General features: G+C 46.2%; 1 protein-coding gene across 4 annotated transcripts in view; it reads left to right on the plus strand.

The window, feature by feature from the left end:
• WWC1 (WW and C2 domain containing 1) overlaps positions 1-17,057 on the plus strand; it is a 155,228-nt gene that overhangs the window by 90,887 nt on the left and 47,284 nt on the right. For all 4 annotated transcript variants that reach the window (XM_058722927.1, XM_058722936.1, XM_058722941.1 and 1 more), the window contains 5 exons: positions 4,706-4,782; positions 6,120-6,199; positions 11,261-11,390; positions 13,013-13,159; positions 14,361-14,434. In XM_058722927.1, the coding sequence (XP_058578910.1) occupies positions 4,706-4,782; positions 6,120-6,199; positions 11,261-11,390; positions 13,013-13,159; positions 14,361-14,434 (508 nt within the window). The remainder of the gene's footprint in view (positions 1-4,705; positions 4,783-6,119; positions 6,200-11,260; positions 11,391-13,012; positions 13,160-14,360; positions 14,435-17,057) is intronic.

A 17,057-nucleotide genomic window follows, 5' to 3' on the forward strand; every position in this document is an offset into this window, starting at 1 on the left:
ACTGAGATTCCAGACACCTGAGCAAAGCCTCTGACATGCAAAATAGAGATGAAAACAAACCCTTGGTGATGGGGAGGCCTTGTGGGAACAGGGAGTATACATGGAAAAAACATCAAGAGAAGCTACACACCCATGAAACAAGAACGGGATGCTATATTTTATAGAAAGGAACATTAAGAGAACACAAAAGAACCTTTAGAAATTAAAATGCTATAGCAGAAATTTAAAATCAGTAGGAAGACTGGAAGGTAAGCCTAAAGAAATCTTCTAAAATATCAGAGCAAAAATACAATGAGATGGAAAAGAAGAGAGGGGGGAAAAAAAAAGAGCACCAGGCAGGAAACCTATCAGAATAATGAAAAGTTCCAGAGGAAACAGAGAAGAAGAAGCATCAGGTAAAATAATTTCAGAAGAATTTCCCAGAACGGTTGGAAGAGAGTTCTTAGATTGAAAGGGCTTAGTGAGCATAATGCATGAAAGTCCACTCACACCAAGACATACCTTTGTACCGCTTCAAACATGGAACGATCCAAGATCCTGAAAGCGTTCAGAGAGAAAAACCAGGCCACACAAAAATTATCAGAACTCAGAGTAGCTCAACAGTAACACTAGAAACCTAGAACAATGGAGCCATGACTTCAAATTTTTAAGGAAAATCACTTACGACCTAGAATTCTATATCCTGCAAAACTACCTTTAATCAACTATAGGGTAGAACAAAGATATTTTTAGACATGCATGATTTCAAAAGCTTCTTTCCTTTGTGGCTTCCTCCTTGGGAAGCTGCTGGTGTTCTATTGAAATGAGCTGGTAGGAGGGGAAGACATGGTATTTAGGAAAGAGGAGAGAGGCAGGAAGGGCATCTCAGGATGCCCGCAGCACAGAGAGCAACCAGCTCACGCCAAAGCAGGCACGTGCCTGGGCCAGGCAGAGCCAAAGAGCAGAAACCAGCAGGACGCAGACGGGCCTGGACCCTGTGAGGGGAGATTCAGATAACTGGCAGAGCGTGAGGTTGAATCTGTGATCATTTTGTAGAAAGTGAGCAAGCATAAAAATGACAATTATTAACTCTAGGAAAAACAAACCCAAAAAAATGTGCCGGAAAAGAAAAGTAAGCAAAGTCAGCTACATGCCTCTGGCCCGAGTTGTGTTTACAGAGTGAAAGTAATGCAAACACTGAAGATGGCTTTCACCAAGATTATGCTGTCTCCGAGGATGGGGAGCTGGGAGGGGTGCACATGTACCATGTCAGGCCTGGAGAAGGGTGGGAAGCTAACTCCCTGTCCTCCAGAGAGGTAAGTAAGTACATAATGCCTAAAATAAAAATAACTTGCTGCCTCTTGGTAATCAAGAAATTAGCTGAACACATTGAAATGATTCCCTTTTCAGGAGTGAGGGATAGGGACCTGGGGAACGTTCTTTGTTTATAACAAACCTTGTACTATGTTGGACTGTTAAACTTGTGGTCATCTGTAGCTTGAAAAAAAGCTTACAAATCAAAAGCTATAAAAAGGTGGGCATTTAAAGTCACCCTGTGAGGTCCTGTTCGAATATAAAATTCCTTTGTTGGAGGGATAGTGAGGGGATAGTGGCACAAGGGGAAGGAGGTCAATGACCTTTTTCTTGATTGTGGTGCTTATTGGCTGAGTGTGTTTCTTTTGTGAAAATTCATCAAGCTGCACACATGATTTGTGCACCTTTCCACGTGCATTTTTTACTTATGTAAAATGTTTACTTAAGAAATGATAACAGGCAGGATGCCTGGGTGGCTCAGTCGGTTAAGTGTTTTTGACTCTTGATTTCAGCTCAGGTCGTGATCTCACAGTTCGTGGGATCAAACCCTGTATCAGTGTGGAGGTGGTTGGGATTCATTCTCTCTCTCTCTCTCTCTCTCTCTCTCTCTCTCTCTCTCTCTCTCTCTCTCTCTCTCTCCTCTCTCTCTCCCCCTCCCCAGCTCACTCCCATGCTCTTGCTCTCTCTCTCTCAAAATAAATAAATAAACTTAAAAAAAAAAATGGTAACAGACTACATCCCATTTCAACAGCTTTGGATACAAATAGTGCATTTCACGGTGGTACTCCAAAGCGTAAGAATCCAAGCCCCCAGTGGCTCAGTTGGTGGGAGTCCGTTCTTTTTTTTTTTTTTTTTTTTTTTTAATAGGAATAAAATCAAGCCTCTCCTTTTTTTTTTTTTCATTAACTTTTAAAAATATTTATTTTTGAAAGAGAGAGCAAGCAGGGGAGGGGCAGAGAGAGGGAGACAGAGGATCTAAAGCAGACTCTGTACTGACAGCAGAGAGCCTGATGTGGGGCTCGAACTTATGAACCGCAAGCTCATGACCTGAGCCGAAGTCGGATGCTCAACCGACTGAGCCACCCAGGTGCCCCAGGAGTCTGTTCTTTTTTGGGTTCCCTTCCCTCCAAGATTTTTTAGCATGTCCAAGGAGCACACCCACTTTCCACAGATCAGCACTGGTGTTTCTGGTCCCCACAGTCATGCTCTCCCTGTTAGGGTCAGGTCTTACAGTTCTTCATGGGTTCTCCCAGGCTGCTAACACTCTCTCGTTTACAGTTCCCTGTGGTATAGACCCAAATCCAGTGGCACAGCCTGGTTAGCAGAGTGGTTGACAGGATGGGGTGCTCATAGAATGGACACCCCCTTTTGAGTGTATCCCCATCTTTTTTTCTCACCAATGACTCTTTTCATCATGTTCTTACAATTAATCAGTGGGTAACAAATATTAATGACCTTAAAATTTTGTTGAAAAAAGACTGTCAGGGGGAAATTGCTTAAATCACTGCCTCCAGCTATGTATCCAGCCAAATCCCACCCTGAAATCCCTAAGTTCAGCAAACATCAGAGGAATTAGAATGCAGGAAATGAAAGCTTCCAGTTGGAAACAAACATGTGATTCTGAAGCCCCTATTCCAAGCTGACAATGGGGACTGCAAGGTCTTCCCCACCCATCCAGATGTTCCCACCACCCATCTCTTCTGGTAAAGCCTCCTCCTCCTCATCATCATCACTGTAAACTGGGCACAAAGGCAACACCGCCTATCATCTTTACTGTTACTATGCAGACAGTTTTATTTCCCTTCTCCGGAACTTTTCAGTGTTCCATTTTAACTCGTGCATAACCAGAAGGCCCTACCTCCCAACACTGGAAATTGCCACCAGTCTCTGTCCTCAGGAGACTCCAGGCCCCAGCAGTTGATCTCACTGTGCACGTGCACACATAGTGTCCAGAAGACACTAGGTGGAATGTGAGGGGTGGGGGGCGGGGGGGTGGGAAATGATGGAATTGCACACCTGGTTGGGATTAAGGCTCCAGGGGAGAAGCTCTTCTCTGGCCTCCATACTAAGAACCCCTATCCTTTTCGTGAACAGTGGGGTTGTGTTTATATTAAGGACACCATGAATTGTACATTGGGCCCCTTTCCCTCTTCACATCACCAGTTAGGAAGCTCAGAGCCAGGTCTGTGGTGTCTGGTAAGGAAGGGGACCCTCCATGTTTGCATGAGCCCTAACTAACCTCACGCCTGTGGATGTGATTCCTCATTCTTGTTTTCCCTTCATCTCATGTCCTTACTTCAAATGTATTTTACTGTGTTGTGTTCATTTTTGTAAGCCTTAAAATATCTTTTCAAGACATAAATGCTATTTTAAAATTTTTTAAAATGCAGTAATTACAACTACATAACAACTGTGGATAATCAAAGTAACTTTGAAAAAGAGAATTGAGTTAGGGTGGTGGGGTTATGGGTAATTTATTTTCCCTTAAAAATGTACATTAAGGGGGCACCTGGGTGACTCGGTTAAGCACTTCTTGATAACTCTTGACATCCATTCAGGTCATGATCTCAGGGTTGTGGGATTGAGCCCCACCTTGGGCTCTGCACTGAGCATGGAGTTCTCTCCCTCTCCCCTGCTTGCACGCTCTCAAATTTTTTTTAAAGTACATTAATATTGTAGAGTACAATAAATAATACTTTTAGTTATTTTTCTGATTATAAAAATGTATTCCTCTTAGTGTGGAAAATAAAAATACAAAGATGAAAATTGGTCTTATGTATCATCCATATCTCTAGATATCAACATTATCTTTTTGGTATATTTCTTTCTGTGCTTTCTCTAGATGCATATGTGTATATATATGTTTGTTAACTGTGTATATTTAACAAATTTAAGTTACTTCTTATGGCTTTTTATAAACTACTGTTTTCAGGTGGCAGTAAGTTTTGGACATTTTCCCTTGTTCAGAATTCCTGTGTACAATTGTTTTAAATCACGTTAAGTTGTATCATCCTCACTTATGCATGTACCATATTTATTTAGCAAAATTCCCCTTCACTGGGGTGCCTGGGTGGCTCAGCCAGTTAAGCGTCTGACTCTTGATCTCAGCTCAGGTCATGATCTCAGAGTTCATGAGTTCAGGCCCCACATCCGGCTCTGCGGTGATGGTGCAGAGCCTGCTTGGGAGTCCTTCTCTCCCTGTCTCTGCTCCTCCCCTGCTTGTGTGCTCTCTGTCTCAAAATAAATAAATAAACTTAAAAAAATAAAAATTAAAAATCCCCCTCCTTGTTGGACATTTAGTTTGTTCATGATTAGTGATTCCTTTCTGGGTTTATGTAGATGTCCAAATAAGCCATCTCTCCCAAAATGTGTTTCTTCTACAGAACTTTTTTTTTTTTCTTTTTCGTTGCAGTGGTGTCGGGTTCGTCATCCAGCTCTAAGTATGACCCTGAGATCCTGAAAGCTGAAATTGCTACGGCAAAATCCCGGGTAGGGCCTCTTTGCCTGTACTGTGGAAGGGGGGTCACCGAGGCAGCCACAGGCCACTTGCCCACCCACTGGACCAAAGGGGACGCTTCCACCAGGCAGTGATGGCTGGTGCTGACTGACAGGACCCTAAATAACAGCAGTAGTAGCAGTGGTAGCAGCTGTCACAGTAATTGTAATGGTAACAGTAGTGACCGTGTCACTGTAGACCAAGCATGGTGCTCAGTGCTTCATGAATGCTATCTCGTGTTCCTGCAGCAAACCCACGAAGCAGCTGTTGTCCATATCTGCACTTAAAGATGAGCAAACAGAAGCTTAGGGTAACTTGCCCCAAGGTCACAAGGATTCAGGGCTTACCCAAGGTCAAAGAACTTACAGTTCTTAACGCAGTGTGCTCTCTTCCTAGCTATGGCTTATTCTATATTGTCTGATTTAGTTCCTTCATGATAATTACTTCATGACTTCTTGGGAATAAATATCATTCCCATTTTACTGGTGTGGAACTATGACACAGCAGTTAAGTGACTTGTTCAAGGGAAAGCCAGTATTTGGAATGCAGGCTTAGTGATAACTTCAGGTAAGTTTTCCAAAATCATGCCTACAAGAACACAAAAGGGGGAAGTGGGCCAGGGGTGAAGCAGTAGGGTGTGCTGGGAAGAGTGTAGCCTTAGAGAGGTGTGCCCTGTCTAAAGGGGTAGTTGAGTTTCAGCCCTACCCTATTGTGGCTGTGCTGGAATGAGGGCTCAGTGTTGGCAGATCTTCTGTTTTTAGAAGAGAACTATACTTAGGCTTATTATGTGAAATCTCTCCATATTTCATTATTAGCAATTAACTCTTTAAATTTTATAACTGCAAACCAAACACAGCATTCCTGCAAGCCAATCCAGCTCCCAGGCCATGTCTTGCCTCTAAAGTTACTGCACTGCCTGTCACCTCCATACCCATTACCTGCTTTAAGTAATGCACAGCCCTGTGAATTACCATATTCCTCACCTATCAGAACAGGAGAGGGAGTCTCAGGGAGGTGAGATGGCTCGAGAGAGGTTGTCCAGCAAGGCAGTGGGAAGGCCAAGTTCTATCCCAGGTCAGCTGACACCTGTCCACTTCCTGTTTCCCTCAAGTGAGGGCTAGCCAGGATTGACCTGCAGGACAGCCAGGCTGGGATGCTGACTACATGAGCAGCTGCAGAGACCAAGGCAGCATCACTGAGGGGCTGGTGTTGTGACCCTGTGGCCTGAGGGGCAGTGGGGGGGGCTCTGGGTTCCCCTTAGAGGAGAAGGCAGCCTGCAGTTCTGTATCAACCTCTGATCTAGCCCCATGTGTGGCCTTCTGCCATCCAGGTCAACAAGCTAAAGAGAGAGATGGTTCACCTCCAGCAGGAGCTGCAGTTCAAAGAGCGTGGCTTTCAGACCCTGAAGAAGTAAGTCTACCCTGCCATGCAGAGCATAGGGATGCCCCGTAATCCCCTTCCTGCCTCTCTCTCTCTTTCTCTCTCTCTCTCTCTCTCTCTCTCCCTCTCTTCTTTAAGGCCACTCTAATCATTTGATCCCAGTTCTATTCCACTGGTGTTTACTCAAGATATTGTCACCCAAGGATGAGGTTCAGAAGGAGAAGAGAGGAATCCTTTCAAACCAGAGGTCTCTGAATTCCTGAAGCCATTAAAGTCTGTTCCGTTCAGTTGAGTTTTAGTCGTAAATACAAGTATTCTGTCATAGAAACGAGTATTGCTGGGCACTTATGGGCACCTGTCTCATGTCCTCCAGTAGATCCAGTAGGATCTGATACACACACAAAAACAAACTTTTTTTCCCATAGCCCCTAAAGACGAACAGCGAATGTGCCCCACAGTAGGAGCAAGGGCCTCTTCCCCAGCACCAGTCGCTAGAAGAGCATGCATGGTGCCACGCACACTGTGCTAGATAGATGACTTAAGGAGTTCCCGGGATAACTTTGACCAAGTGTAATTTTCACTTGTAGAAGCTGACTTGCCACCAAGGTACATCTCTATTGTTTCTTTAGAGCAGGTGCGTTGATAGCTATTTATCGTTATTATACTAGCAAGATTTGTTGAGCAGTTACTCTGCCCGGAAGCACTTTCAGTGTTTCTGCTTGAGTGACTTCATTTGATCCTCACTGCAACTCTCTAAAGAATGTTCTTTTGGCTAACTCCACTTTATAGATGAGGAAACTGAGTCACGTTATTATTAGGAATAATCACACATGCAACAAACCTGCATTGAGTCATGTTTGGTATGTCTGAAGGACTCAGTGTATAGTTATTACAGAGGTGCCTGGGACCCCTCTTGGAAGCCCCAGGGAGAACATCCAGGAGATTTCTCTGTCCTAAGGGACATCTCATGTAGATTCCCAGGGAGGCCACATCTCTACAGTCAGCAGCTTCTATAGTCACTTGCTTTTTCTCGCTGTCTGACTATACCTCTTCCTCATTCTCTGAACCTCAAGTCCACCCCCACCACTCTGTGGCCACAGCTCCAAGCCTGGGGATGTCTGTCTGTAGGCTCTCTTAATCCAGGGAACTGTGACCACTGGAGGGGTTGGTTGGTTCTTGTTCACGTTTTCCCATCCCTCAAGCCCCCACTGTCTGGAGGGGAGAGCTACCATGAATCCCCCACCACACAAGGTTTAAGAAAGTATGGCTTTGTATTATAGATTGTGTATAATAGGGTTCTTTTGGTATTCCAAGTTATTATAAATTATGGTTTATATATGTGTGCTTATATAGGTACATATGTTATTAATATATGTATATGTACATATGCCAGTGACAGTTGAGAGCAGTAATATGAGCTTAGAAAATTCCTTCTCGTGACCTATAAAGCAAATAACCTCATGAGCCCTCCAAATTCTGAACACATAGTTGAAAGACTACTCACTCCCACGTCATCTTACCGCAGGGGCCTTTCCCTCCTCCCCCTTCCTGCAGTCCTCAGGAGCTTCTGGTTAGAACATTTCCCATTATTCTCTGAGCCACCACAAACCTGTTTTACCACTTTGTCACCCTGTAGCAGCATTGAAAATTCTTGTTCTTTGGTAAGCTGATGCTGAAACCCCAAAGACAAGCCTTCTTTCTCTCCTCCCTCCGCCCAACTGATGTTTGATATCAGGCCCAGATAAGACTCCTGGTAGTTCTGACTGCCCACGCTCAAAGCTGGCTCCACATTCAGTGTGGAGGAAGACATCTGCTTTAATACACACCTTGGCATAGAGGGTTAGGAATGTAGCTGCAAGAGGCAGATGGCCTGGGTTCAAATCCCAGTTCCCTGGGACCTTACAAAAATGACATAATCCCCTTGAGCTTTGGTTTATCTGAAAAAGCAGTCACTGTAAAGATGAAACTAAAGCATGTGACAGTGCCTGGCAGTGAGTGTGAGGGTCAGTAAGGGGTGTTGGGGGTGACCTCTAGCTGGGTGCCTGCTTGGATATGGGGAGGAACTCAGATGAACTCTGTATTTACCCTGGGCAGGGTCTGTGCTGGGCAATGACTGTGCATCAGTCACCTTGTTTCATTGTCTTTGCCCCTTTAAGAGAAGTTTTTGTTCTGCCCCACTTTATAGATGAGGGCACTGATGAGGGTGAAAATATACCCCAGCCCCCCCACCCCCAGTTGGTAAGCATCAAAGCTGGAATTTGAACCCAGGACTGTTGGATTTAGAAGCTCATGTGCTAATACCTTCCTTCCTGGCCTCATCCTGGATAACCCCCTCATCATACCCAGAAAACGTGAGGCCTCTTTCCTTGTCTCTTGGGATCTTTTTCAGAAGCTAGTGGTAGGAGGTGATCTAGTCACTTCTATCTCAGCCTCCTCCCTTTGCAGAGCATGGAAGAAGGTGAAACTCTTCCATTTGTCCAGTTCACAGTCAGCAGCCCCAGTTTTTTTAAAAAAAGGAAATGTTGATGAGGATTGAAGGATGCCTCTTAGGAGCCTGAGAAGAAAAATCAAAAGGACTTGGGCCTGTCAGCTGCCCTGAGCCCTTGTAAACAGGAAGGAGATGCGATGTGGCATGTCACCCCTGTGGTTGGGGAGCAGTGCGGCATCTCAAGGCACGTCCCCCAAAGCCATCCTGCCCAGGTAAGAATTGCCAAGAAGAGCTGCCTGCTGTCAGAGCCTTTGCCCTGCTTCTGCGTGGCTGTCCTGCCGCTCCCGGGTGTGTGAATCTCCGGACAGCCGCATAATTTGGAAATTCTAGAACACATGCAGCCCACTACACCCTCCTCTCCCCTACAACCACATAACTTTTCTTTCCCTTAAAAAAAAAAAGAGAGAGAGAGAGAGATTCATTCACTGAGCACATAATGGTGACCCTTTGTTCCCCTCCCCCCAACCTCAATCCCAAGAGTGTTCCCTCTTGGAGCTACTCTCTGGAGCCAAATTCCAGAGCCTGGGTTGCTAAGGCCCCTGAGGGAAATCAGGTAGAGGCTGTCTGAGGAGCCCAAGGCACAGCAGACAAACCGCTTCTGTCTTATCCTGCTGAGGATTCAAAGCCATCCTCACCCTGTTGGCAGAGGACAGCTGGGCACAGCCCCCTCCCCAGAGCCCCCAGCCCGACTCAAGCAAATGGCATCTTCCCTGCCCTCCTTGCCTCCATTTGGGGCCGGGCCACCTCCCGTCCTGGGGGATCCTCCCCTCCACAGAGCATCTCGGGCACGCCTCTGCTGCAGAAAGCTCCATTTAGACTAATTTTTCAAACTAAATTTGAGACCAGTGTTAGCCAACCTGGCAGGCTTGCTCAGGCCCAAGTCCTCGAAAGGAATAGACAGGCTATTTTTAGTGGGGAGACATAAATGGGGCTTTGTTTTCTCTCCACGGAGGCTGAAATAACGGAAGGGAAGGGAAGGGGGAGGGCCGTGCTGAGACCGGAGTTCTCTCCCGAGTCTTCTCCCTCTCTCCTGTTCGGAGGCACAGACAGACCAGGATGAAAACCTGCTCCCCCCATCAGTGATTCCCCACTCAGGTTATTTTTAGCCCAGGACAATTTGGCTTCTAGCAGGAAACCAGAGAGGAATGCCTGTGAGCGGTTTCTCATCCTGAAATAATGGGTTTGTGGTATTCCCTCAGACGGTAAAACTTCCTTTTCTCCACTGGGGACTAAAACTTCAGGCCTAGCCTTTGGGGAAAGTGTGAAGCAGCTGAAATTTATCTCTGCCTTCTGAAGGTTCTCCATACCCCAGCCTCCTTCCCCAGAGGGTGGGGACCTCCACCATCTCTGGTTTGGTCTGACCTTCAGAAAGTGGCATTGTGGTCCTTAACTTTTTTCTTTTTTTTTTTTTTTAAACTCCCCCTCCACCCTCCAAAATGAACCTGTATATGGGGCCTAGATAAGCTGATTTTATCCCGTACCTCCCAGTGCACTTGATTATCCATCCTTTATCCCATTTGACATTCCTAACAGCTTCATGAACATGGGCTGGGCAGGTGACATTACCCGGGTTATTTTAGAGGACGAAGCTAAGCCTCTTGTTAAGGGCCATGCCCAAGGTCACACTACTAAGTAGCAGGGCTGAGAGTTTTCCATCATTCACACCTTTCCTTCCTTGTGTGTTTACTCAGCAAATACTCGGTAAAGGCAGTGGGTCTCAATTGAGGGAGATCTATCTCTTCTTCCCAAAGGGACACTAGGCAAAGTATGGAGGCATTTTTGGTTGTCACAGCTTGGGGCCAAGACGCTACTGGCACCTAGTGGGCAGAGGCCAAGGGTGCTACTAAATACCCGACAATGTGCAGGCAGCCCCCCACAACAAAGAATCATCCTACCCAAATGTCAAGATGCTGAGGTTGAGAGACCTTGAGTTAAAGGACTGTCCTGTGCCAGATACCGAAACTACTTAAACATTTTCTTTTTTTTTTTTTTTTTTTTTTTTTTTATTTATTTTTGGGACAGAGAGAGACAGAGCATGAACGGGGGAGGGGCAGAGAGAGAGAGGGAGACACAGGATCGGAAACAGGCTCCAGGCTCCGAGCCATCAGCCCAGAGCCTGACGCGGGGCTCGAACTCACGGACCGCGAGATCGTGACCTGGCTGAAGTCGGACGCTTAACCGACTGCGCCACCCAGGCGCCCCTACTTAAACATTTTCAATCCTGCCCCTGTCCCAAGCCTGTTAGTAACAAGTCAAGGATACTACCACATGCTCTGCTAACTAGAACACAACATAATGATTGCAGTGTCCAGCTATGTGCAGTGTGATGAGAAGACCTAGCCTAGCCTGGAGGAAGCAGGGAGGTAATCAGGGAACAATTCCTGTAAGAGCTGATGCTTAGAGGACCCTTGACTTAAAGAGTGGTGTTGCTTCTGCAGCCCCACCCTGTGGGACATTTCACAGGCAGCTAGACCTAGGGAAGGGAGGGTGTGCAGGACAGAGAGGAGCCTTGCTGCAGGACCGAAGCCTGTCGTCTTATCCCCTGGGGAGACTTCATCCCTCACCCTGTCTCTTTCTGAACTTTCCCATTGACTGTTTCCTAGAATCGATAAGAAAATGTCTGATGCTCAGGGCAGCTACAAACTGGATGAAGCTCAGGCTGTGTTGAGAGAAACAAAAGCCATCAAAAAGGCCATCACTTGTGGAGAAAAAGAAAAGCAAGATCTCATTAAGGTACGAGAGCTCCAGTGATGTGGGTCCCATCTCTCAATTTCTTTGGAGCACCTTTCTTTCTTTTTCTTTCCTTTTTTTTTTTTAAGTTTATTTATTTTGAGAGAGAAGCACAAATCAGGGAGGGGCAGAAAGAGAGAATCCTAAGCAGGCTTTGCACTGTCAGCACAGAGCCTGACATGGGACTTGAACCCACAAACCATGAGATCATGACCTGAGCCGAAGTTGGATGCTTAACTGACAGAGCTGCCCGCGTGTGCCTGGAGCACTTTTCTGTGCCAAGACTCACACTACTTCCACATGCTGCACAGATCACTGAGCTCTCATCACTAGTTTTTTGGGCTTTCAGTCTCACTGTGTAGAGTAGGAAAAGGAGGATCAGAAGCGATAGGTGGCTTGCCTAAAGTCACATCACTGGCAGAGTTGTACTAGGAGCCATCTGGTTGAGTCCAAAGGTCATGTCCTTGTCACTGGCTCTGGCCACCTGGCTTACTTCTCAAAGAACCAAACGGAGGGAGATGGTTTTGACATCCACAGCCCTGACATCGAAATATAACATCTTTATAAGAATTACATTGCATGCTCTTCCTCTGCTGAGGACCAGACAAATGATAATCGGTGTGATTTAACATGCCAGGCAACTGAACTGGACACTTTGCATGCATTGTATCTCACTTATCTCTTACATCAGCCCTAGGTTATTCCCTTCATACAGATAACTGCTACACAGCTCAGAGTCCATGGTGGAGTGAGGATTCGAACCCATAAACACTGACACAGATGTCTATTCTTTTAACCCTTAGACACTCTACCTCCCCTCACCGGAATGACCCTGACCTCTGAGATACTGTGTTTGTTTGTGTTCCCACTGGCAGATTAGGACTCAGGCTCGGGGTTGCTATAACTGATTTAATGAAGGGAGCTTTATGCTCTAGGACAAACAGAATGATTTTGAAGCTCTTGCCCAGGGCAGCAACCTGATGAAAGCGTTCAGGCGCTCGTGGACAGTCGTGAGCCATGTTCCTATCATGACTCTCACTTAAGAGCACTGCATCTTCAGTCAGGCCAGGACCACATCCTGCTCTGTCATTTGCCAGCCTTTGCATGTAACAACTCCCTTAGCAAAGAAATGGGGATAATCCTAGGTCATTTTTCAGAGGACTGATGTGAGGATTAAGTAAGATGATGATAAAGCTGGCAATTACTGAGCGTTGGCTGTACTAGCACGTTATACTGGCCATCTCGTTAAGTCAGTATGGTAGTCCTATGAGACAGGCCCTGTGGTTATCCCTATTTGTTTAGGAGAGGGAGCTGAGGCACAGAGAGCTTAATCAACTAGCTCAGGTCACACAGCTAGCAAGTAGCAGAGCAAGGATTCCAAGTCAGGCAGTGTAGCTCTAGAGCCAGTGTCCATGCCAGTCTTTCCCGAGTAGAACACCCAGCATAGTACCCGGCACTGAGCAACCACCCACTTGCTGCCAGCTCTTTACAAGGTAAGTGGAATATCCAGAGAGAGCTAGGATTCCTACCACATTACAGAAGTGGAGAGGAGAGCACATGGAGGGTGACAAACCAGAGCTCCCTCCCAGAAAGTTGTGTTGCTAACCTTGCCCTCCCCTGCTTAGAGCCTCGCCATGCTGAAGGACGGCTTCCTCATCGACAGAGGGTCCCACTCTGACCTGTGGTCCAGCAGCAGCTCTCTGGAAAGTTCAGGTTTCTCACTGCCGAAACAGTACCTGGACGTGAGCTCCCAGACAGACATCTCGGGAAGTGTGAGTAGACGTTGTACCCAGGAGGCTGCCGTAGTGGGCAGCCGCCTTCTCATTTCTCACCTTGGGAGGTGACTGGTATCTCTCTGTGGGCCTGCCTGCTGACGTGGCCTCCTGGAGCTCCATTCTCTTGCAGACCTCTTGGCCCCAGGATGACATGAGATGATGGTGTGGGGGGAAAGCCGACGCTGTGGGGGGAAAGCCTCGGTCTTGAGTGTTGCCTAGCCATGCGTTTGCGTCTCTAGATGCTGCACAGAAAGCATGTGTGAAGGACCAGTGGCTCTCTCTGGTTTCCTTCCTACAGATTTGCAACACCATTCTGTTTTTCTTTCACCAGCTGTGAAGCAGATGATACTTTCCTTCTGTTCATCCTGAAACAATACATGCAGCTTTCAGACAGCTCTCTTCAAAAGCTCAGTCTGGGCACCGTAGTGAATAGTGTGAGCACCATCCAGATTTATTTCATGAAAGCTTTAGAGCAGGACTGACCCATAGCCATCTGGAATGTTTGGAGAACTTTTGTTTTCCTAGAGCAGGTGACATTGAGCAAAGTCGCCTCCCAGCCTCCATGGCTAAATGCTATTCCTATCTGATTCTTCATATAGCTGTGTCCCCACTTGTGAAGAGAAGCTATATCCATATCTGCTTGGGTGAACCTTGTAGCTTCTTGCCACTCTTGACAGAAAGACATGGCAAATGGGCTGTCCCTTCCGTCTCCAGACTACCCATGTGTCCAGCTACAAGCCATCTGTAGGCCTCCCTGAAGGTTCTAGGACCTTCTCCTCGCTCACTCAGTGTTTCAGTCCTGGCTGCAGCCTCCCTGGGTTTTCAGTTGAGCCCCTCCCCAGCACCCCCAGGATGCCTTTCTTGTATATTGGCTGTCCCTGTTTCCTCCTGACCAGCTGTCCTCCATGCTGCTGGGGCTTGAATGGGCTCTAAGCCATTCGGGGCTGCAAGATGATATTCTGGGCTCTCAGCTTCTCTTCTAGAAGTGATAGATGTCTGAATTTGAGGGTCTTCCCACAGCCTGCAGGAAGTGTCTTTGCCTGACTAGCTTCCCTGCTATCACACAGCCAGCTTGGTAATTGGGGGCTATTCTTAGCTACTTCCCACGCAAGCTGTCAAGTCTCTCGTGAGCTCTTGAAATCCAACTCAGCACCGGCCACAATGGCCATATAATTCCCCACTTTGTTCTTTCCCCCAGTTTGGCGCAAGCAGCAACAATCAGTTGGCAGAGAAGGTCAGATTGCGCCTTCGATATGAAGAAGCTAAGAGAAGGTAATTAGGGGCTGGGGGCGGGATGGTTCCAACAATGATAATTGCCATTGCAGAGTGCCTGCCTGCCCCATGCCTGGCTTTTCACACACCTCATCTTTAATCATCAAAGATTATGAAGGTAACTATTATGACACATATATTTTAACCTTCTCTGAACTCAGGAAATGACTGAGCCAGGGACACTTCACTAGATAAAAAGTAGAAGCTGTGTTTTGCACCCAAATCTGTTAAACCTCAGAGCCTAGTTATCTTTCCACTTGCTGAGCTCTGTTTCTCTAATCAGGGTTTTCCAATGATCCTGTGAGTAGTCTGGTTTGAAGGAGCACTTCTGAGGTTTTAGCAATAGGAGAAAAACCTCTGGATACTGAACACTTGGGTGTCTCCTGCCCAACTGGGAGCAAGCTGTGCTTATAAACTGTAGATCCCAATGACTAGATATTTTGTGGCTTCACAGTCTCCTAAGCAGTTGGGTTCCACTGCCACAAATAAAATTAAAACAATAATCAAACCTGATGTTTTTAGAGCATCTGTTATGGGCCAGGTGTTGTATTAAAGCATTTGTATGTGTATCATCTCATTTAACTTTAAAAGCAACCTTATAGCACATCTTATATGATTTCCATGTTAGAGAAGAGAAAGGTAAAATATGAGATGTCTCATGACTTTTCAAGATGATGGAGTCAGAATTTGAATTCTGGACAATCTGGCTCCAAGTCTGTGAGCTTCCTATGCACAGGGCCAGCCTTACTGGGTAAGAACCCACAGAGCATAATCGTGAATGAAGCTAGGAATATCGCATCCATTCCTCCTTAGGTTACACTGCCTGGCCCATGGCATTCTAAGCCAGGCCATGTAGGGTGTGGCAGTGCCTAGTTCTGCCCCTCTGCCAACTCTGTGTGAGCAGCAAAACCCTTTGCAGCAATGACAGAAATCCTATAGAAAGTAGAAGAAATAAAAAAGGGAATTTGTCAGCTTATTGAATTCCAAAGTCCTAGGATAAACCAGCTTCAGACACAGCTGGATCCAGGGATTCAAATCAGGTTACATAAACTCAGTTTCTCTTCTTTTCTCTACCCTGCTTGCCTTTGTGTTGACAGACTTTCCTTTCAAAATGTAAAGGTGACCCCCAGCAATTCTAGAGTTATATACTATCAGGTTAGCAACCCCAGCAGCAGGAGGACCTACCTATCCCAACAGATTTAACAGGTTTAAGGCTTGAGGCTCCCTGGCTTTTCCTAGTGATCCAATTATTGTTGCAGTGTTGGAGGAATTAGAATTTTCTGAAGGTCCGGGCATGGGTCATGTGCCCAACTCTGGGAAGGGGATTGAGGTCAGCTTTGTGGGAACCAAAAGACTTAAGTATTGGAAGAGTGATATCCCAAAGAAAACTTGGGAGTGTTGTTAACAGAAGGAGGAGAAATTGGATACTGGTCAGGTAGACAGAAAACACTGTGCATTATTTCAGCTCCCCCTAGAGGCCCAGCAAAACAACAAGACTTCTGCATTTGGACAGCCACGTGTCCCCTCTGAAGGGGGACCACTCTGAACCCTGGATATATTCCAGTCTGCAATGATGCCTATATTAGAAGATCCATTCTGGAGAGACTGAAGAATTGAAATCTTCCCTCTGGGGTTGAACCATTAAGCTTCCCATCACAGAGCTTCCTGGCTCATCTGCCATAATCCAGCTTTGAGCCTCACTCTTCACCCAGAGGTAGTTTAAGTGTCAAGGATAGAGCAGCTGCTGAATGGAAAGCAGGCTGCAGGACTCCAGGTAGGAGGGCAGGTAGCTGTAACGAAAGGTCTGTGTGCCATGTTTTGTCACATGTGCGTTTCTGCAGAGTGAGTCTAGTAGTTTCATCAGCTTCGCCAAAGGTGGCCTGAAGGTTAAGGAACACTGGGAAAACACCACTAGAAAGTACATGTAAGCATCGATCAAGCCTTCAGTGTACTGTGCACAACGGAGCCCCCGCCAGACCTGTCCGCGCCACTCCATCCTCAGAGTGGTGGAAGCTACCAATTTATCCCAGATTACTCTCTTTGTGAATGCGGAATTTAAATTAATCAACTCTAAGAATCCCTCTGATACATTTGGCTGGGCAATAACCAAACCTAGATGTGTTTGTCTGCATGGGATTTTTACTGCACAGTGTGGAGATTTTGACCCTAATGATGTTTTTATAAAATAACGGTTGGGCCACATATCTGCAGATAAGATTGAGCTGGGAGTCCAGAGACCTGGGCTCTCAACATGTATTGGCCACATTTATGACTTGCAGTCTTAGGTGAACCATATCCTATTTCTAGACATCTGTCCAACAGATTCACTGCCATTTCTTACCACCCTTTAGGGATCAGGTGAGGCTAGGATGTGATAGCTGAAAGCCCTTTTTGCAAAGGCTGAATCCTAAAGGGTCACGTCATGATTCCTTTGGATATTTGTAGCAATAATCTTAGTTATATTGTGAATCTTTCTTGGATCCAAAGGTAATTATACCTAATCTGTATGGGCACTTGGCAATGTATAAAGAGCTCTTTATGATAAGTTTTCAGTCAGTTCTCATAACCCACCTTGCATGTTCCACCTCACAGGTGAGGGTACTGCATCTCAAAAAAGTTAAGG

This window comes from Neofelis nebulosa, chromosome 1 (assembly GCF_028018385.1).
Source record: "Neofelis nebulosa isolate mNeoNeb1 chromosome 1, mNeoNeb1.pri, whole genome shotgun sequence".
NCBI classification, from domain to species: domain Eukaryota; kingdom Metazoa; phylum Chordata; class Mammalia; order Carnivora; family Felidae; genus Neofelis; species Neofelis nebulosa.